General features: G+C 46.1%; 1 protein-coding gene across 1 annotated transcript; it reads right to left on the bottom strand.

Moving 5' to 3' along the window:
• Positions 1–7972: 7972 nt before the first annotated feature.
• On the bottom strand, positions 7973–21116 carry LOC124023583 (calcineurin B homologous protein 3-like). The gene is made up of 8 exons (XM_046337964.1): positions 20882–21116; positions 18459–18528; positions 13163–13243; positions 12494–12633; positions 11944–12005; positions 9627–9734; positions 9361–9408; positions 7973–8841 (listed from the first exon to the last, which is right to left on the bottom strand). The coding sequence occupies exons 1-8, from the start codon at positions 20943–20945 to the stop codon at positions 8752–8754; spliced, it is 663 nt and encodes a 220-aa protein (XP_046193920.1). The 5' UTR covers positions 20946–21116; the 3' UTR covers positions 7973–8751.
• Between the last annotated feature and the right edge of the window lie 1124 nt (positions 21117–22240).

Genomic DNA, 22240 nt, shown 5'->3' with positions numbered 1-22240 from the left:
TGGGGGCTGGGGGCTGGAGTCTGTTCTGGCTGTGTGGGGCTGGAGTCTGTTCTGGCTGTGTGGGGGCTGGAGTTTGTTCTGGCTGGGGGGGGGGGGGCTGGGGGCTGTAGTCTGTTCTGGCTGTGTGGGGCTGGAGTCTGTTCTGGCTGTGGGGTTCTAGGGGCTGGAGTCTGTTTTGGCTGTGGGGTTCTAGGGGCTGGAGTCTGTTTTGGCTGTGGGGCTCTAGGGGCTGGAGTCTGTTCTGGCTGTGGGGGTCTAGGGGCTGGAGTCTGTTCTGGCTGTGGGGGCTGGAGTCTGTTCTGGCTGTGGGTGTCTAGAGGCTGGAGTCTGTTCTGGCTGTGGAGGTCTAGGGGCTGGAGTCTGTTCTGGCTGTGGGGGTCTAGGGGCTGGAGTCTGTTTAGGCTGTGGGGGGCTTGAGTCTGTTCTGGCTGTGGGGTCTAGGGGCTGGAGTCTGTTCTGGCTGTGGGGGTCTAGGGGCTGGAGTCTGTTCTGGCTGTGGGGGTCTAGGGGCTGGAGTCTGTTCTGGCTGTGGGGGCTGGTGGCTGGAGTCTGTTCTGGCTGTGGAGGGCTAGGGAGGGAGTCTGTTCTGGCTGTGGGGGGCTAGGGAGGGAGTCTGTTCTGGCTGTGGGGGGCTAGGGGCTGGAGTCTGTTCTTGCTGTGGGGGCTGGAGGCTGTTCTGGCTGTGTGGGGCCAGGGGCTGAGTCTGTTCTGGCTGTGGGGGTCTAGGGGCTAGAGTCTGTTCTGGCTGTGGGGAGCTGGAGTCTGTTCTGGCTGTGGGGGGCTAGAGGCTGTTCTGGCTGTGTGGGGCCAGGGGGTGGAGTCTGTTCTGGCTGTGGTGGGCTGCAGTCTGTTCTGGCTGTGGGGGTCTGGAGTCTGTTCTGGCTGTGGGGGTCTAGGGGCTGGAGTCTGTTCTGGCTGTGGTGGGCTGGAGTCTGTTCTGGCTGTGGGGGTCTAGGGGCTGGAGTCTGTTCTGGCTGTGGGGGTCTAGGGGCTGGAGTCTGTTCTGGCTGTGGGGGTCTAGGGGCTGGAGTCTGTTCTGGCTGTGTGGGTCTAGGGGCTGGAGTCTGTTCTGGCTGTGGGGGCTGCTGGCTGGAGTCTGTTCTGGCTGTGTGGGGCTAGGGGCTGGAGTCTGTTCTGGCTGTGTGGGGCTGGAGTCTGTTCTGGCTGTGGGGGCTGGGGGCTGGAGTCTGTTCTGGCTGTGGGGGCTGGGGGCTGGAGTCTGTTCTGGCTGTGTGAGGCTGGAGTCTGTTCTGGCTGTGGGGGGCTGGGGGCTGGAGTCTGTTCTGGCTGTGGGGGCTGGGGGCTGGAGTCTGTTCTGGCTGTGTGGGGCTGGAGTCTGTTCTGGCTGTGTGGGGGCTGGAGTTTGTTCTGGCTGGGGGGGGCTGGGGGCTGTAGTCTGTTCTGGCTGTGGGGGCTGGAGTCTGTTCTGGCTGTGGGGTTCTAGGGGCTGGAGTCTGTTTTGGCTGTGGGGTTCTAGGGGCTGGAGTCTGTTTTGGCTGTGGGGCTCTAGGGGCTGGAGTCTGTTCTGGCTGTGGGGGTCTAGGGGCTGGAGTCTGTTCTGGCTGTGGGGGGCTGGAGTCTGTTCTGGCTGTGGGTGTCTAGAGGCTGGAGTCTGTTCTGGCTGTGGAGGTCTAGGGGCTGGAGTCTGTTCTGGCTGTGGGGGTCTAGGGGCTGGAGTCTGTTTAGGCTGTGGGGGCTGAGTCTGTTCTGGCTGTGGGGTCTAGGGGCTGGAGTCTGTTCTGGCTGTGGGGGTCTAGGGGCTGGAGTCTGTTCTGGCTGTGGGGGTCTAGGGGCTGGAGTCTGTTCTGGCTGTGGGGGCTGGTGGCTGGGTCTGTTCTGGCTGTGGAGGGCTGGGAGGGAGTCTGTTCTGGCTGTGGGGGGCTAGGGAGGGAGTCTGTTCTGGCTGTGGGGGGCTAGGGGCTGGAGTCTGTTCTGCTGTGGGGGGCTGGAGGCTGTTCTGGCTGTGTGGGGCCAGGGGCTAGAGTCTGTTCTGGCTGTGGGGGTCTAGGGGCTAGAGTCTGTTCTGGCTGTGGGGAGCTGGAGTCTGTTCTGGCTGTGGGGGGCTAGAGGCTGTTCTGGCTGTGTGGGGCCAGGGGGTGGAGTCTGTTCTGGCTGTGGTGGGCTGCAGTCTGTTCTGGCTGTGGGGGTCTGGAGTCTGTTCTGGCTGTGGGGGTCTAGGGGCTGGAGTCTGTTCTGGCTGTGGTGGGCTGGAGTCTGTTCTGGCTGTGGGGGTCTAGGGGCTGGAGTCTGTTCTGGCTGTGGGGGTCTAGGGGCTGGAGTCTGTTCTGGCTGTGGGGGTCTAGGGGCTGGAGTCTGTTCTGGCTGTGGGGTCTAGGGGCTGGAGTCTGTTCTGGCTGTGGGGGCTGCTGGCTGGAGTCTGTTCTGGCTGTGTGGGGCTGGGGCTGGAGTCTGTTCTGGCTGTGTGGGGCTGGAGTCTGTTCTGGCTGTGGGGGGCTGGGGGCTGGAGTCTGTTCTGGCTGTGGGGGGCTGGGGGCTGGAGTCTGTTCTGGCTGTGTGAGGCTGGAGTCTGTTCTGGCTGTGGGGGCTGGGGGCTGGAGTCTGTTCTGGCTGTGTGGGGCTGGAGTCTGTTCTGGCTGTGTGGGGGCTGGAGTTTGTTCTGGCTGGGGGGGGCTGGGGGCTGTAGTCTGTTCTGGCTGTGTGGGGCTGGAGTCTGTTCTGGCTGTGGGGTTCTAGGGGCTGGAGTCTGTTTTGGCTGTGGGGTTCTAGGGGCTGGAGTCTGTTTTGGCTGTGGGGCTCTAGGGGCTGGAGTCTGTTCTGGCTGTGGGGGTCTAGGGGCTGGAGTCTGTTCTGGCTGTGGGGGCTGGAGTCTGTTCTGGCTGTGGGTGTCTAGAGGCTGGAGTCTGTTCTGGCTGTGGAGGTCTAGGGGCTGGAGTCTGTTCTGGCTGTGGGGGTCTAGGGGCTGGAGTCTGTTTAGGCTGTGGGGGGCTTGAGTCTGTTCTGGCTGTGGGGTCTAGGGGCTGGAGTCTGTTCTGGCTGTGGGGGTCTAGGGGCTGGAGTCTGTTCTGGCTGTGGGGGTCTAGGGGCTGGAGTCTGTTCTGGCTGTGGGGGCTGGTGGCTGGAGTCTGTTCTGGCTGTGGAGGGCTAGGGAGGGAGTCTGTTCTGGCTGTGGGGGCTAGGGAGGGAGTCTGTTCTGGCTGTGGGGGGCTAGGGGCTGGAGTCTGTTCTTGCTGTGGGGGGCTGGAGGCTGTTCTGGCTGTGTGGGGCCAGGGGCTAGAGTCTGTTCTGGCTGTGGGGGTCTAGGGGCTAGAGTCTGTTCTGGCTGTGGGGAGCTGGAGTCTGTTCTGGCTGTGGGGGCTAGAGGCTGTTCTGGCTGTGTGGGGCCAGGGGTGGAGTCTGTTCTGGCTGTGGTGGGCTGCAGTCTGTTCTGGCTGTGGGGGTCTGGAGTCTGTTCTGGCTGTGGGGTCTAGGGGCTGGAGTCTGTTCTGGCTGTGGTGGGCTGGAGTCTGTTCTGGCTGTGGGGGTCTAGGGGCTGGAGTCTGTTCTGGCTGTGGGGTCTAGGGGCTGGAGTCTGTTCTGGCTGTGGGGGTCTAGGGGCTGGAGTCTGTTCTGGCTGTGTGGGTCTAGGGGCTGGAGTCTGTTCTGGCTGTGGGGGCTGCTGGCTGGAGTCTGTTCTGGCTGTGTGGGGCTAGGGGCTGGAGTCTGTTCTGGCTGTGTGGGGCTGGAGTCTGTTCTGGCTGTGGGGGGCTGGGGGCTGGAGTCTGTTCTGGCTGTGGGGGCTGGGGGCTGGAGTCTGTTCTGGCTGTGTGAGGCTGGAGTCTGTTCTGGCTGTGGGGGGCTGGGGGCTGGAGTCTGTTCTGGCTGTGGGGGGCTGGGGGCTGGAGTCTGTTCTGGCTGTGTGGGGCTGGAGTCTGTTCTGGCTGTGTGGGGCTGGAGTCTGTTCTGGCTGTCCATTAGGGTGGCCAAGGGCCAGGGTCTAATGCACGTCTTCCTCCTCTCCTCCTCCTCTCCAAATTGGTTGCTCTCTCACTCTTTTTCTGGAGTTTCCAGGGAGCAAATGAGGGTCTTGATTAGACCGGGGCTGTCTGGAATACTGCCTGTTCATAACTGCCCAGGCCACAGATGGGGAGAGGGAGAGAGAGCCAAGGTCGCGCCCAGTGGTCCTGTGCCAGTAGAAAAATAGCCTGTCTGCAATGTCTCCTCTAGTAGGCTTTCTGTTTCATGGCAGTTTGTGACTCTGCACTATGTGTTAAAACATCAAATAGTTAGTCTAGTTTTCAACATACCTTTATTGACTTCAACTGTTAACATAACATGTTCCAGTATTTGAGTGTCCACGGTACGATGATGTAATCCCAATCTGGTGTGTGCAGGCTCACTGTCACTTTGCTGTGTTTTCTAGTAGAAAACAAGGATGGGAATGATGAATGTGTAGTAGTGTGTTCACTGGCAGCTTAGGGAAGACAGGGGCACAGTTCAAACAGACTGCCAGACAGTAACTTTTAATCCCCTGAAACAACACCACTCAGCAGCCACGACCATGGATGCATCTTAAATTGCACCTTATTCCCTATATAGTGCACTACTTTTGACCAGGACCCATATAAGGCTATGGACAAAAGTAGTGTACTAGGTAGGGAATAGGGTGCCTGTTGGGACACACCCATGTCTCGCCATACGTCTTAGTTACAATACTAATGCCCATTTAGCTATGCAACCCTGATTCGTTTAATTTCTTGAAGCGGAAATTTAATCTGTTCACCCCCAAATAAATTAGATTTGGTGTATGAACTTTTGGAAAGCTTTTAGCATGGACTCATCCTCTGGCTGTTGCTGGGTACCCAATAAACTGAAGCGGTGATGAACAGATGGAGCTGAGGTCCATGGGGCATGTGTGGCTCGTCAAACCAGACCCAAGAAACTTCCTCTTAGTTTTATTAATGCTACAGCACTGCCATAACACGGCCCAAAATGGCACCCTATTCCCTATATAGTGCACTTCTTTTGACCAGAGCCCCGATGAAAAGAAGTGCACTATATAGGGAATAGGGTGGGATTTGGGACAGAGATCATGTTTAATCAGTTCAGAACACCTACAATACCTGTAGCTTTGAGTGAATTTGTGTTATTGGTGGCTATAGTAATGACATTTTGGTTTATATGAGGGCAGAAGCAGATGAAAACCTCTCAATGCCACCTGCTCTTGCTGTTTCTACCTGTCTTTGTTGGTGTGTATCTTCTCTGATCATGTCTCACTGCTTCTCTGTTAGTTCCCTCTGTAATTCATTGTTTTGAGACACCACTGTTGCTCTGGTAATCTAGTAAATATGAAATTACAACTTCCTCTCTGTGTGTTCCGTTTCAGGGTGAGGGTGTTTTACCTGCGCACCGGCTCCTCTGTGACATCACTGTACGCCCACCACATGGGCGTGACCTCCGTGCAGGCAGACGATTGGAAGATTGTGAGTGGCTGAGGTTGAGGGATTGGTCTGCTTCTGGGAGATGAGGATGGGAGCCAACCTGTGGAAGGTGGGACAAGAGAGTTCTTTCTCTTGGTTGTTTAGTGTGCATCTGTTGATACATCTATTTGTTTGTATCCCTAAAGGCAGGTAGAGTACTGACATGTGCTGTTCTGCACTTATTCATATCCTCATTTATGTGTCTTGCGGTTCCTGTCACTTCCAATAGGTGCATCAGTATTGATTGATCAATTCTCAGCTCCTTAGTGAATGTGTTTGGGTTTGTGTGTGTTTGGGTTTCGTGTGTTTGGGTTTGTGTGTGTTTGGGTTTGTGAGTGTTTGGGTTTGTGAGTGTTTGGGTTTGTGAGTGTTTGGGTTTGTGTGTGTTTGGGTTTTGTGTGTTTGGGTTTGTGTGGGTTTGGGTTTGTGTGGGTTTGGGTTTGTGTGTGTTTGGGTTTTGTGTGTTTGGGTTTGTGTAGGTTTGTGAGTGTTTGTGTTTGGGTTTGTGAGTGTTTGGGTTTGTGAGTGTTTGTGTGTGTTTGGGTTTGTGTGGGTTTGTGAGTGTTTGTGTGTGTTTGGGTTTGTGAGTGTTTGGGTTTGTGAGTGTTTGTGTGTGTTTGGGTTTGTGTGAAAAATATGTTTAAAAAAATACATATAAAAAAGATTTAATTGTAAAAAATGGTGTTTGTTGTTTCTCCTTCCTGTCTATTTTCAGGCACCCAGTCAGACACGTCCGGTTCAACACTAGCTCCCTGATGACCACCAACCTCCCAGACAAAAGTCTCCACGAGGGGCCTGCATCACAGACGACGACCTCACAGCCTACTGCAGGTGACTGATAACGCACAGACCCTCCCTCATCCCTCTAACACTGACTCCCGCTAACACTCTAAACCCTGAAGGCTGTTTGATGCTAATGCTATTCATAAACATGGCATATCCCGGTTCTAAGTACTTCCTCAGGCTGTCCTATCCCAATACAGATCCTTGCACAAGAAAATACTTCTCATACTTATAAGCTTTGGGCTTAGCGTACCTCTACTCTGATCTACAGAGAACATTATGCAGAGAGCATTGGCTCATTCTCTCTGTCCACACGACACAGGGGACAGAGAGTAGTGTCTGTTGTTTAACTCACCTCATTCTCTCTGTCCACACGACACAGGGGACAGAGAGTAGTGTCTGTTGTTTAACTCACCTCATTCTCTCTGTCCACACGACACAGGGGACAGAGAGTAGTGTCTGTTGTTTAACTCACCTCATTCTCTCTGTCCACACGACACAGGGGACAGAGAGTAGTGTCTGTTGTTTAACTCACCTCATTCTCTCCGTCCACATTACAGAGTCAATGTGTGGGGACACCGGTACAGAGTCAATGTGTGGGGACACCGGTACAGAGTCAATGTGTGGGGACACCGGTACAGAGTCAATGTGTGGGGACACCGGTACAGAGTCAATGTGTGGGGACACCGGTACAGAGTCAATGTGTGGGGACACCGGTACAGAGTCAATGTGTGGGGACACCGGTACAGAGTCAATGTGTGGGGACACCGGTACAGAGTCAATGTGTGGGGACACCGGTACAGAGTCAATGTGTGGGGACACCGGTACAGAGTCAATGTGTGGGGACACCGGTACAGAGTAAATGTGCGGGGACACCGGTACAGAGTCAATGTGTGGGGACACCGGTACAGAGTCAATGTGCGGGGACACCGGTACAGAGTCAATGTGTGGGGGCACCGGTACAGAGTCAATGTGTGGGGACACCGGTACAGAGTCAATGTGTGGGGACACCGGTACAGAGTCAATGTGTGGGGACACCGGTACAGAGTCAATGTGCGGGGGCACCGGTACAGAGTCAATGTGCGGGGGCACCGGTACAGAGTCAATGTGCGGGGGCACCGGTACAGAGTCAATGTGCGGGGACACCGGTACAGAGTCAATGTGCGGGGACACCGGTACAGAGTCAATGTGCGGGGGCACCGGTACAGAGTCGATGTGCGGGGGGGCACCGGTTAGTTGAGGTGTTTGAGGTAGTTTGTACATGTAGGTAGCGTTAAGTGACTATGCATAGATAAGAAGATTGAATGCTGTGCTCACTGTTGTTTCATCAGTGTTCAGTCTGGTTTAACCAGGATATGGGGTCTGCACAAATCAAACCAGCTTTTATAAATCTGTTTGATTTTCCAAACTAAATTAATTTTTAAATTTTGTTTGTGAAGGTAGTAGTCCGTATTTATTTTTAAAGAACCTCATGTTTCCTCATAAAGGTGTAAATGTACATTCAAAGCATTGGTTTTGCTATCCACATTTTGTACAGTGAATTGTTTAATTGAACTTATGATGTAAAATAAATTAAATTAGAAAAAATGCATTGTCATGATGGGATTATATTTTGTTAATAAAGAGATATTGAACTTCACACTGATATACAGTCTGCTCCATAAATTGAACAACAATCAACTAATCGTTCTGCTTAATTTACTTCAGTGGAACTGCGTAAAGTGTTTCTGTATTCACAAGAAGATGCACGCAAAACACAAATAATGTTGACATTTTTCATCACAATTTTTTATTTTGAATTTATAGAAAATGTATATAAATTACTGTCAAGGCTATTACAACTTCTTTGGGCACAATATCCATTTAATGTATTAGAAATTGAACTTAAACAAAGAAGTAGTACATTTAAGTGGTTATTCTTTGGTATTAGAGGGTAGGAAGGTGAAACTTACAACTTAGAGAGTGCTGTAAGTCTCCCTACCAAGGCCATAGCAGAGGACAGTGTCCAGTGTTTCAATTGGAAAAGCACAGACATAATAAAGCTGGGTGAAGTAGATAAATGAGTCCCAAGTCTCTAGCCCTGTAGGAATGCACTGTGCCCCGTGTCTCACGCTCTGAATGTGAGCCAAAATAATAGTGACCCTGGATGCCATTGCCAACTCTGATCCTCAGAAGTGATCCACATAACAGGTCATGTGAACATCTAGGCACTCAAAATGTTAGTACTGTAAACATAACATTGACATGAGGGGGGCGGTATGAAGGGAGGAGGGGGGTATGAAGGCTGAGGGGGGTATATGTAGATAATATTGTGCATTTACATGTCATGTATCACAATGTATTATTCTGATAATAATTTCCCATGAATAATTAAAAGTATGAAAACATTAGTGCATATTAATTGTATTTAAATATTAGTGCATATGAAAGGTATTTAATTACACTTTAGTGCATATGAAAAGTATTTGGCTTTATTACAGAGGAAGAGGGGAGAGACTAATTCAACAAAAACAGCGGTACCATAACGATGTCTCTTCAAGGAGACCGAGGCTCATTTAGATTTTCCACATCGCAAGGTTGCAGTGTCCATGTGTAAGAAGCGAACATGCATCCTCGTCTCAATATCGAAGGTGTTTAGAATCTGAGGGGAGAAAGGGTAGTGGAATATAAGACTGATATGGCAGTATACAGTATATAAAGTATACAGTACAGTATATAAATAAACAGTATAAAGTAAACAGAATAAAGTATACAGTATATAAAGTATACAGTACAGTATATAAATAAACAGTATAAAGTACACATTATATAAAGTATACAGTACAGTATATAAATAAACAGTATATAAAGTAAACAGAATAAAGTATACAGTATATAAAGTAAACAGCATAAAGTATATCAAGTATACAGTATATAAATAAATAAACAGTGTATAAAGTAAACAGAATAAAGTATACATTATATAAAGTAAACAGCATAAAGTATATCAAGTATACAGTATTGAAAGTATACTGTATATAAAGTATACCAGAATTTAAAGACACCAAATGTCACTGTTTTAATAGCTTGTGTTTGTATAACTCATAGTGAAATGGCATTTCCTTTTTTTTAATGAAACAGACAATTTGAATATCTTGTGCAATACACAGTAACACCATACCTGTAGAAAATTTTCAAAAGTGATTCCTTCATAGAATTCATCAGGTTCCTGAAAAACAAAGTAACCCAATTCAAGCAATATGGCATGATGACCTGTTCATAGGCACGACTCGAAGCAGTACACAGTAGAACAGTACTTTGCACTTCAAAATAAGGTGTGGTTCACTGTAATTAATCGCGCTATCAGCATATCTTACTCATATACCTACTTCATCAACTATTTGATCAGTAGTACAATAAAGCAGTGTTAGTGATTAACTCCGTTACCATTTTGCCCCTTGTAGTGCTTGCCACTTCCAGCATGGCAGCGTCTGCGATGGCTTTGGCGGTCTCCTGTCCGATAGTGCCAGCCTTAGATAGGAGCTCCTCCACCACCTAGATAGAAAACAGCACAATGGTCCATAAAACATTTAGTCATTTATTGTGTTATCTTGAATTTCTGATGTACACGCAATTCAGCTTTAAAGCTGCCATGAATTTTGGAATAAACTCAATTTATACTAAAATGGTCAATGATAAACCGTCCATCACAAAGTGTCACAGGGATAGGAGTGCTGACAGGATCAGTATTGCGTTTTAGATTATTATTATATTATTATTATATTATTATTATATTATTATTATTATTTATATTATTATTATTAATATTATTATTTATTATATTATTAGATCCTAATGTAAAATATTACTATGTGGACAGGGGACCTGATGTTTCATCAGCACTACTTCTCTGAGACACTTTGGGGTGCGGGTTTACAATTTTGTTTCTGGTGTCTTTTGACAGCTCTTTGGTCTTGGCCATAGTGGAGTTTGGAGTGTGACTGTTTGAGCTTGTGGACAGGTGTCTTTTATACTGATATCAAGTTCAAACAGGTGCCATGAATACAGGTAACGAGTGGGGGACAGAGGAGCCTCTTAAAGAAGAAGTTACAGGTCTGTGAGAGCCAGAAATCTTGCTTGTTTGTAGGTGACCAAATCCTTATTTTCCACCATAATTTGCAAATAAATTCATTAAAAATGCTAGTGTGATTTTCAGGAAAAAAATTCTCCCATTTTGTCTGTCATAGTTGAAGTATACCTATGATAAAAATTACAGGCCTCTCTCATCTTTTTAAGTGGGAGAACTTGCACAGTCGGTGGCTTACTAAATACTTTTTTGCCCCACTGTATATGCACTTTTCTCTCTACGAGTATACTGACCTTGATCTTTAGCATGAGAATAGCATGCTATTCACCCTGCTGTTCGTTTGGGGTGGTGATCAAATAAATGAAGGTTTGGCTGTGGTGTCTACAGATACACCGGATTCTGACCTTGACTTAAATCCCACCTTTACATGCGCTGAAACTGTGAATAAGGGCGAGAAACCTGTCGGCTCCAAGTGGAACAACATCAACTTGATTTTTTTCTGATGGAAATAACACCATTCTCCATGCACTGCAATTTACAGATTGATAAGAACTATTGATAATAGCTAGGTAAATGAGTAAGCCGTAACGACAGGACCATTGTCATCACAGTTCCATGATTATTAGGGTAGATTTATAGGACTACTGTTCAACCCCTATTGTACACTGTTCACACTGTACACCTTACAATATGTAATGGATTGAACAATTGAATATGGTAACTTTCAGGATGAATCAAACAACTGTATTTTATTTGATTTTATTCATAAATACTTTCCTAACCCTAAATAATATACAAGATCAGAGTATTTTTAAATCTACCAATTAGTTCTGAAACAGAGATGAATATGCATATAGTTAGATGGCTTTCATTAATTGATCCCTAATATTCTGAACCGTTCTCTCCATAAATTCTATTGAGTCTGTCAAGAAAATTCAAATGAAAGATAGGCCTACACTAAATTCAAATTAAAGATAGGCCTACACTAAATTCAAATTAAAGATAGGCCTACACTAAATTCAAATGAAAGATAGGCCTACACTAAATTCAAATTAAAGATAGGCCTACACTAAATTCAAATGAAAGATAGGCCTACACTAAATTCAAATTAAAGATAGGCCTACACTAAATTCAAATGAAAGATAGGCCTACACTAAATTCAAATTAAAGATAGGCCTACACTAAATTCAAATTAAAGATAGGCCAACACTAAATTCAAATGAAAGATAGGCCTACACTAAATTCAAATGAAAGATAGGCCTACACTAAATTCAAATGAAAGATAGGCCTACACTAAATTCAAATGAAAGATAGGCCTACACTAAATTCAAATGAAAGATAGGCCTATACTAAATTCAAATTAAAGACAGGCCAACACTAAATTCAAAGGGATGGCTTCAGATACATTTACTGAAAAACATATTGAATGAAACTCCACGAGAAAATCTGTTGGCTAGCAAGTGGGAGGGGTTTTCAGCAGTTGAATTAAATGAATTCCGTGCGCCAAGGGAACCATGCCTGCAAAGCCTGTTACGCACCAGCACAAGGTGAATACCAACTACTGAGAAGTGTGTAGGAAAGGCGTACATTTCCCAAGTCTGAATCGGGCCCTTTGTGAATACAGGCCCTGGGCCTGGAGGACTATGGTGAGGAGAGAGAAGTAAAGGGAGGCGTTACCCGTCTGTACTCCTCCAGGTTGATGGTACCGTCGCTGTCTGTGTCATGCATGTTGAACAGAACTGAAGAGACAAAGCGGAACAAGCTAAACAGTATGTTTTTTACCAAATATTTTCTCCCCAAATATAGTGTAACTTAAGGGTCTCTTACAATCATTGTTCAGGGGAAGGATATGACTCTAATGGCTCTAATGACTCTAATGAATGATTAGAAAACTATTTGCCTCTGAGATTCAGCCATGATTATGAGGATCAAGACAGACTGGCTGGTGCACTTTAGGCCATATTTAGATTCTAGACAAGAGTATGATTACTGAACTGAAACTTTGTTAGAATTCTATCTACGCTTGAAGAATAGCCCTTAAAATAGAAACTCAGGATATGTTATTTTTCTTCAATTATAAATCTTGGTGTTGACATAGTATCAAACCCATGTATTCTGCATGACTCAAGACCATGTTAGCTCACTGAGTTAAAGCCTAGGCATTAGCCCAGGGTACTAACCCAACTTTTAGACAATCATACTTTACTCATCACCAAACCAAACTCACATCGTAGTTTCTCCCTCCTCAGGTTCTCCCTCTCCTCCTCCGTTAGGCCCATGGCTGCTGGGCGGAAGTGAGTCATCACCATAAGAAACTCCTCAAAGCCAATCTCCTGGACTGTACCCGTCTCATTCTGGTGGAGGTTTCTGTATCAGGATACAGAGGAGGCATTTAGCTGGTTAAACCAGGCTCACCAGTGAGGGCAGGGTTCAGTTTGGTTCAACCAAACAATTAGAGGCATAGGGTCACAGTTACATGGTAATTCACTGACAGCCATGTGCTGAACATGCTTCACGACTAAAGCCTTCACAGCATCACTGATTACTTCATGAACAAAACTCTTGTCTATGTGTAACAACTTGGTTATAACAGTCAATGGCAGTAAAGATGTATTGCATGAGGGATTTCAATATTTTCATCATTGTTTTTTATTTTACATATTTTTTACCTATTTTTCTCCCCAATTTCGTGGTATCGAATTTGTAGTTACAGTCTAGTCTCATTACTGCAACTCCCGTACGGACTCGGGAGGCGAAGGTCGAGAGCCGTCGTCCTCCGAAACACAACCCAACCAAGCCATACTGCTTCTTGACACAATACCCACTTAACCCGGAAGCCAGCCACACCAATGTGTCGGAGGATATTTTCAATATTACACTTTGGCTATATACTCACCTTTTATCAAAGAATGCATTTATAATTTGAGCCCGGATTGGATTGTTATCTAGAGCAGGGATGCTGGCCAAATCCTCTCGACTGCAGAAGAAACATGATATGACAATCGTTAGTAACAAGTCAACAACAAAACAGAAAACATGATATAATAGTTATTTACCTCTATTAATCAAAGTTAAAGGGTGTCTTTTTTCTAAAGGTCAAGGTTATTGTTCTGTCAATACATATTATTTAAATTCAGTACAATACAGAAAATCAAAAATAAATACTTGCACACCCCTCTTTCTTTTTAAAGGGAACGCATGTGCAATCTATCACTATGTCACTATGCAGGGCAACCTGCCAATGATGAGTGATTGTGTGTGTGTGTGTGTGTGTGTGTGTGTGTGTGTGTGTGTGTGTGTGTGTGTGTGTGTGTGTGTGTGTGTGTGTGTGTGTGTGTGTGTGTGTGTGTGTGTGTGTGTGTGTGTGTGTGTGTGTGTGTGTGCCTATGTCTGTGTGCATGTGTACATTCAAGAGGACTTAGCAGGCACTATTTTAGGCCTGGATTCAATCAGATCATGCGTTAACCGACGATAGCCGACACCCGCATAGCTGATGTTTTGGAGGTGTCAGAGGTGGAACTGCTGAGCAGCTGCTCTTGTTCATTGTCACGAAGCCACACTCATCCCACTAATATTAGTTCAGAAGGAGAAAGTGTGAGCGATATAGAAATAATGACACTCACATTTAAAATAATTAAACAAAATGATGAGGATTTCTATTGGCCTAATCGAGGTGTAGATTACATCTCACATTCAAGTGTTCAAACTTATAAACAAGGCTGAATGAGATTTCTCATAATGCGACTCCGTGCAGGCAGGTGTAGATTTACAGTGGGGCAAAAAAGTATTTAGTCAGCCACCAATTGTGCAAGTTCTCCCACTTAAAAAGATGAGAGGCCTGTAATTTTCATCATAGGTACACTTCAACTATGACAGACAAAATTAGAAAAAAATGCAGAAAATCACATTGTAGGATTTTTAATGAATTTCTTTGCAAATTATGGTGGAAAATAAGTATTTGGTCACCTACAAACAAGCAAGATTTCTGGCTCTCACAGACCTGTAACTTCTTCTTTAAGGGGCTCCTCTGTCCTCCACTCGTTACCTGTATTAATGGCACCTGTTTGAACTTGTTAACTGAATAAAAGACACCTGTCCACAACCTCAAACAGTCACACTCCAAACTCCACTATGGCAAAGACCAAAGAGCTGTCAAAGGACACCAGAAACAAAATTGTAGAAAGGAAGACTGAATCTGCAATAGGTAAGCAGCTTGGTTTGAAGAAATCAACTGTGGGAGCAATTGTTAGGAAATGGAAGACATACAAGTGTCCTTGTTCGGGCGGTGCTCGGCGGTCTACGTCACTGGTCTTCTAGCCATCATCGATCCATTTTTCATTTTCCATTGATTTTGTCTTGTCTTCCCACACACCTGTTTTCAATCCCATCTATTACCTGTTGTGTATTTAACCCTCTGTTTCCCCTCATTTCTTTGTCAGAGATTGTTAATTGTCAGTATAGTGTTTATTTGTATAGGTGCGCGACGGGTCTTCGTACCCATATTTGTTTTATATTCATTTTTCTTATTAGTGTAATGGAGCATGTTACGTGGACATTTATTAAAAGACTCCATTTTACACTCCGTTTGACTCGCCTGCGCCTGACTTCCCTGCCACCTATACACAAGTCTCTGACAACAATAGTTCCTGGAGTGGCCTGGCCAGTCTCCAGATCTCAACCCCATAGAAAATCTTTGGAGGGAGTTGAAAGTCCGTGTTGCCCAGCAACAGCCCCAAAACATCACTGCTCTAGAGGAGATCTGGATGGAGGAATGGGCCAAAATACCAGCAACAGTGTGTGAAAACTTTGTGAAGCCTTACAGATAACGTTTGACCTCTGTCATTGCCAACAAAGGGTATATAACAAAGTATTGTGATAAACTTTTGTTATTGACCAAATACTTATTTTCCACCATAATCCTACAATGTGATTTTCTGGATTTTTTTTCCTCATTTTGTCTGCCATAGTTGAAGTGTACCTATGATGAAAATTACAAGCCTCTCTCATCTTTTTAAGTGGGAGAACTTGCACAATTGGTGGCTGACTAAATACTTTTTTGCCCCACTGTATAAAGGTGGGAGCACATGCATTGTCAGGGTCTCCATTCTTACTGTCAACTTACATTTACCATTTACCAACTAGAAGTTTCTTTGGCATCTCATGTTCTCTTTAGGTATAATACCAGGAGCTGCTTGTGGATTTGACAGCTCTAACACAGTTTCACCTCCGACACCGCCAAAACAACCGCTATGTGGATGTCGGCTAAAGCGGATCTGATTGAATAGTACCCTTAGTTTAGGTAAATAATACTCAAACTATTTTCAATGAAGAGGTGATGTGTTATGAATACATGGATATGGGTAACAGACAATGATGGACTGACTATATGTTGGTGTTGGTGGACTGTATGAGGCGTTGGTGGACTGTATGAGGGCGTTGGTGGACTGTATGAGGCGTTGGTGGACTGTATGAGGCGCTGGTGGACTGTATGAGGCGCTAGTGGACTGTATGAGGCGTTAGTGGACTGTATGAGGCGTTAGTGGACTGTATAAGCGTTAGTGGACTGTATGAGGCGCTAGTGGACTGTATGAGCGTTAGTGGACTGTATGAAAGTGTTAGTGGACTGTATGAGGGCGTTGGTGGACTGTATGAGCGTTGGTGACTGCATAAGGCGTTAGTGGACTGCATGAGGCGCTAGTGGACAGCATAAGCGCTGGTGACTGTATGAAGCGTTAGTGGACTGTATAAGGGTGTTGGTGGACTGTATGAGCGCGTTGGTGACTGTATGAGGGCGTTGGTGGACTGTGAGGCGTTGGTGGACTGTATGAGGCGTTGGTGGACTGTATGAGGGCGTTAGTGGACTGTATAAAGGGGGCTTTGGTGGACTGTAAGGGCGTTAGTGGACTGTATGAGGCGTTGAGGACTGTATATAAAGCGTTGGAGGACTGTATAAGCGTTGGTGGACTGTATGAGCGTTAGTGGAATGTATGAGGGCGTTAGTGAACTGTATGAGCGTTAGTGGACTGTATAAGGGCGTTAGTGATTGTATGAGCGTTGGTGAACTGTATGAGGCGTTAGGTGGACTGAATAAGGGCTGGTGACTGAATGAGCGTTAGTGGACTGAATGAGCGTTAGTGGACTGTAGGGGTGTTGGTGGACTGTATGAGGCGTTGGTGGACTGAATGAGGGCGTTAGTGGACTGTATGAGGCGTTAGTGGACTGTATGAGGCGCTGGTGGACTGTATGAGGGCGTTAGTGGACTGTATGAGGGCGCTGGTGGACTGTATGAGGGCGTTGGTGACTGTATGAGGGTGTTAGTGGACTGTATGAGGGCGTTGGTGGACTGTATAAGGGCGTTAGTGGACTGCATGAGGGCGTTGGTGGACTACATGAGCGCTGGTGGACAGCATGAGCGCTGGTGGACTGTATGAGCGTTGGTGGACTGTATAAGGGTGTTGGTGGACTGTATGAGCGCGTTGGTGGACTGTATAAGGCGTTGGTGGACTGTGAGGGCGTTGGTGGACTGTATGAGGGCATTGGTGGACTGTATGAGGGCGTTGGTGGACTGTATGAGGGCTTTGGTGGACTGTATGAGGGCGTTGGTGGACTGTATGAGCGTTGGAGAGACTGTATGAAGCGTTGGAGGACTGTATGAGGGCGTTAGTGGACTGTATGAAGCGTTAGGTGGAATGTATGAGGCGTTGGTGGACTGTATGAGCGTTGGTGGACTGTATGAGGCGTTAGTGGATTATATGAGGCGTTGGTGGACTGTATAAGAGGGCGTTAGTGGACTGAATGAGGGCGCTGGTGGACTGAATGAGGGCGTTGGTGGACTGAATGAGGGCGTTGGTGGACTGTAGGGGTGTTGGTGGACTGTATGAGGGCGTTGGTGGACTGAATGAGGGCGTTGGTGGACTGTATAAGGGCGTTGGTGGACTGAATGAGCGTTGGTGGACTGTAGGGGAGTGTTGCTGGACTGTATGAGGCGTTGGACGACTGAATGAGGGCGTTGGTGGACTGTATAGGCGTTGGAGGACTGTATGAGGGCATTGGAGGACTGTATGAGGGCGTTGGTGGACTGTATGAGGGCGTTGGTGGACTGTATGAGGGCGTTGGTGGACTGTATGAGGCGTTGGTGGACTGTAGGGGAGTGTTGCTGGACTGTATGGGGGCGTTGGACGACTGAATGAGGGCGTTAGTGGACTGTATGAGGGCGTTGGAGGACTGTATGAGGGCATTGGAGGACTGTATATAGGGCGTTGGTGGACTGTATAAGCGTTGGTGGACTGTATAAGGCGTTGGTGGACTGTATGAGGGCGTTGGTAGACTGTATGAGGCATTGGTGGACTGTATGAGGGCGTTGGTGGACTGTATGTGGCGTTGGTGGACTGTATAGGGCGTTGGTGGACTGTATGAGGCGTTGGTGGACTGTATGAGGGCGTTGGTGGACTGTATGAGGCGTTGGTGGACTGTATGAGGGCGTTGGTGGACTGAATGAGGGCGTTGGTGGACTGTAGGGGGTGTTGCTGGACTGTATGAGGCGTTGGTGGACTGAATGAGGGCGTTGGTGGGCTGTAGGGGTGTTGGTGGACTGAATAAGGGCTTTGGTGGACTGTATGAGGGCGTTGGTGGACTGAATGAGGCGTTGGTGGACTGTAGGGGGTTGTTGGTGGACTGTATGAGGCGTTGGTGGACTGAATGAGGGCGTTGGTGGACTGAATGAAGGCGTTGGTGGACTGTAGGGGTGTTGGTGGACTGTATGAGGGTGTTGGTGGACTGAATGAGGGCGTTGGTGGACTGTAGGGGGTGTTGGTGGACTGTATGAGGGTGTTGGTGGACTGAATGAGGGCGTTGGTGGACTGTAGGGGTGTTGGGGGACTGTATGAGGGTGTTGGTGGACTGTATGAGGCGTTGGTGGACTGAATGAGGTTGTTGGTGGACTGAATGAGGCGTTGGTGTACTGTATGAGGTCGTTGGTGGACTGTATGAGGGCGTTGGTGGACTGTATGAGGGCGTTGGTGGACTGTATGAGGCGTTGGTGGACTGTATGAGGGCGTTGGTGGACTGTATGAGGGCGTTGGTAGACTGTATGAGGGCGCTGGTGGACTGAATGAGGGTGTTGGTGGACTGTAGGGGGCGTTGGTGGACTGTAGGGGCGTTGGTGGACTGTATGAGGGCGTTGGTGACAATACCTTAGTGTCTCCTCATTGTTACTCAGCTGTCTGAATCTCTTGTTGATGTTGCCAATCTGCTCCAGGGAAACTGAAAGAAACCAATCACAGTAGTTTAGAGCAGATTAGCTTTATTGTTTTTCCAGATACACCGCCCTCCTAGACTGTTTGGATATCTTTACACTGCTTTTCATTTTCATTCAAGCTTTCCTTCTGGATTCTATCTGTTGTGAAATGCAAAACATGTCAATGAACTGTAGCAAAAAATAAGTTGCAAACAGGTACAGAACAGATAGACCTGTTCAGAACTGTGACAAAATGGGCCTACGACACAATCAGCCTGATGATAAAAACACAATCAGCCTGATGATAAAAACACAATCAGCCTGATGAAAAAACACAATCAGTCTGATGGAAAAACAAACACACTGGTGTGATTATATTTGCATTCAAAGGGAACGTTGAATTATTGACTTATGTGTGGGCTAATGTCTTCACATGAGCATTTGAATGTTATGGTTGCTAGATACAGTTATAGAACCACAGTTTGTGATATTTGGAAGAGGTTATTTAGCCGACAATAGTGTTTATTTTAAAGGAGGAACTTGCTTCGCCTCTCAGTGCCTGTTAAGAGCACATACTCAAATGGATATTTACAGGAGCAACAACTACTGTAGGTGAATATGCTTCAGTAACCACAGAACAATAGGCTACCACACACTAGACTTTGCACAGGCAGGTGTAGAGATTAATGTAGGTGGCGGTGCATTCATTGTCAAGATCTCCATTCTCACTTTACACACATGGTAATAAACTTAAGTTGGAATTTTATTGGAAACGGTCCATGATCAATCAGAGTATTATTATCAGTCTTCATTGAACTCTCTCACCCTCTCTTCTGAAAATCAGTCATCCCGTTTATGAAAGCAGCCAGCTGATAAGATTAGCAGATCAATGTTCCAAACACCTAGCTACCACTTCAAACATGTACGTGTTATACACTGAGGGGAAGCAAACCTGTACTTCATCCACGTGTTATACACTGAGGGGAAGCAACACTTTTCACTTCCAAAAATACTGTGATATTTGTTGGACTGTCAATTAATTTTTAGATACATAATTGACAGTGCAATATTGAAATCACAAATTATAATTTTTACTACAAAGTAAAAAATCTGACTATAGAGTAACCTATAGACTCAACATATAGACTCAAGCCATATTGGCAAGTTGCATGACATTCTATACATCTGGTTCAATAAACAGTGGGTCCTTACCTACCACCACCTACCACCTTCTAATCAAATGTTCAATGGAATGACACTACACTGCCCCGGTCAACTGTAAGTGCTGTTATTGTGAAGTGGATACATCTAGGAACAACAACGGCTCAGCCGCGAAGTGGTAGGCCACACAAGCTCACAGAACGGGATCGGCAGGTGCTGAAGTGCATAGCACGTACAAATCGTCTGTCCTCGGTTGCAACACTCACTACTGGGTAGCAAACTGCCTCTGGAAGCAACTTCAGCACAATAACTATTTGTCAGGAGCTTCATGCAATGATTTTACTTTTGCCTAGCAGCCGCACGCACACAAGCCTAAGATCACCATGCACAATGCCAAGCATCGGCTGGAGTGGTGTAAAGCTCGCCGCCATTGGACTCTGGAGCAGTGGAAACGTGTTCACTGGAGTGATGAATCACGCTTCCCCAACTGGCAATCCAAAAAGAGTCTAGGTTTTGCGCATGCCAGGAAAACGCTACCTGCACCAATGCATAGTGCCAACTGTAAAGTTTGGTGGAGGAGAAATAATGATCTGCTGCCGTTTTTCATGTTTCGGGCTAGGCCAATTAGTTCCAGTGAAAGGGAATCTTAACGCTACAGCATACAAAGACATTCTAGAAAATATTGTGCTTTCAATTCTGGGGCAACAGTTTGGGGAAAATGTTCCTGTTTCAGCATGACAATGCCCCCATGCACAATGCGAGGTCCATACAGAAATTGTTTATCGAGTTCAGTGTGGAAGAACTTTACTGGCCTGCACAGAGCCCTAACCTCAACCCCATCGAACACCTTTGGGATGAATTGGAAAGCCAACTGCGAGCCAGGCCTAATCGCCCAACATTACCCGACCTCACCAATGCCCTTGTGGCTAAATGGAAGCAAGTCCCTGCAACAATGTTCCAACATCTAGCGGAAAGCCTTCCCAGAAGGGTGGAAGCTGTTATAGCAGTAAAGGGGTTACCAATTCCATATTAATACCCATGATTTTGGAATATATTCAGTGAGCGGGTGTTCACATACTTTTGGACATGTATAGTATTTTCCCTTCATCAAAGGTTAGTCTGTTTATTGATAAATAAGGAGTTATTTTGCATTTGATTATAATCAAATAGAAAGTGAAATAAAACTGTTAAGAGTATTGTAAAGCCTAGGCTACTTACATCCAGTTCGATCAGCCAGATCCTGGAACTCGTGTTCAGTGCCCGCAGACTGCGAGGCTCCCATTGCGATTATTCTCAAAAGAGCTGCAAATGCGCATTGAAGTTCTTTCAGGAGCGAACTATGATCATAACCGCAGGTAAAACTACTTGAGTTGTACTGTCCTCACTAGTACCAAGAAGCTCTTTCCTCTGCTTTCATAAGGAAGTTAGTAACATACTCTTTATGGTCCATTGGGAGAGACGCTGTGCTGACTTCCCCAAGGTCCTAAAACAGTGTACCATAGTGGAGGAATATATATCGATTTTTTTTTACACGAGTCAATTCAGAATGAATCGACTGTGTCCTTGAATTAATTACTGGTAATGTGACGGATGCACAATCAGTCATTAATAGCAGAATGAGACTTTAATTTCAAATGTAATCTTTGCGTGTAGTGAAAAGGCATTGTCATTGAGTGTAACGTTAGACCCTTATCTAATATAATAATAATAAAATATATGCCATTTAGCAGACGCTTTTATCCAAAGCGACTTACAGTCATGTGTGCATACATTCTACGTATGGGTGGTCCCGGGGATCGAACCCACTACCCTGGCGTTACAAGCGCCATGCTCTACCAACTGAGCTACAGAAGGACCATCTTTCAAAAACATATACCTACTATATTCTCAAGTCAGAGAACATTCTAGAAGAAATAACAGAAAACACAGTCAAGACCAAAAGAAACATTTGATTTATATTTATTAAGTCTGGCAACCCATTCCTGTTTCAAGTCATTGTAGTCCTGCAATGTTTTACTTGTAAATATACAGCATTTTTTAATAACACGTTCTAGAAATGTGAAAGTCATCCTTTCATAAGTGCATGAATCATTATTATAATGTAATGTGACAGAAGAAAAGAGGGACACCTTGTCAGTTGAACAACTGAATGTATTCAACTCAAAATGTGTGAGGAGAAACTGGAACGCTCTCATATCTTTTCATACTGTAACACTCATTTTCATACTGTAACACTCATTTTCATATTGTTTAATACTGTAAAGTTAATTTTCATATTGTTTCAGACTGCAAGGTTCATTTCCATATCGTTTCAGACTGCAAGGCTCATTTTCACACTGCAAGGTTCATTTTCATATCGTTTCAGACTGCAAGGCTCATTTCCATATCGTTTCAGACTGCAAGGCTCATTTTCACACTGCAAGGTTCATTTTCATATCGTTTCAGACTGCAAGGCTCATTTTCAATACTGCAAGGTTCATTTTCATATCATTTCAGACTGCAAGGTTCATTTCCATATCATTTCAGACTGCAAGGCTCATTTTCAATACTGCAAGGTTCATTTTCATATCATTTCAG

The sequence above is a fragment of the Oncorhynchus gorbuscha genome, unplaced genomic scaffold (assembly GCF_021184085.1).
Source record: "Oncorhynchus gorbuscha isolate QuinsamMale2020 ecotype Even-year unplaced genomic scaffold, OgorEven_v1.0 Un_scaffold_1646, whole genome shotgun sequence".
NCBI lineage: Eukaryota > Metazoa > Chordata > Actinopteri > Salmoniformes > Salmonidae > Oncorhynchus > Oncorhynchus gorbuscha.
Note: the sequence above shows the minus strand (reverse complement) of the source record. Positions and strands in the feature narration are given on the sequence as shown.

Bases quoted from the DNA above. Each gene is read 5' to 3' on its own strand.
- LOC124023583 (XM_046337964.1), bottom strand. From the start codon at position 20,945: ATGGGAGCCTCGCAGTCTGCGGGCACTGAACACGAGTTCCAGGATCTG. The intron at 12,006-12,493 runs GTGAGTTTGGTT...TTGTCTCTTCAG, and splicing joins GAGGAGGGAGAAACTACGAT to TTCTGTTCAACATGCATGAC. The intron at 8,842-9,360 runs GTATGGTGTTAC...TTCTCCCCTCAG, and splicing joins CTTTTGAAAATTTTCTACAG to ATTCTAAACACCTTCGATAT.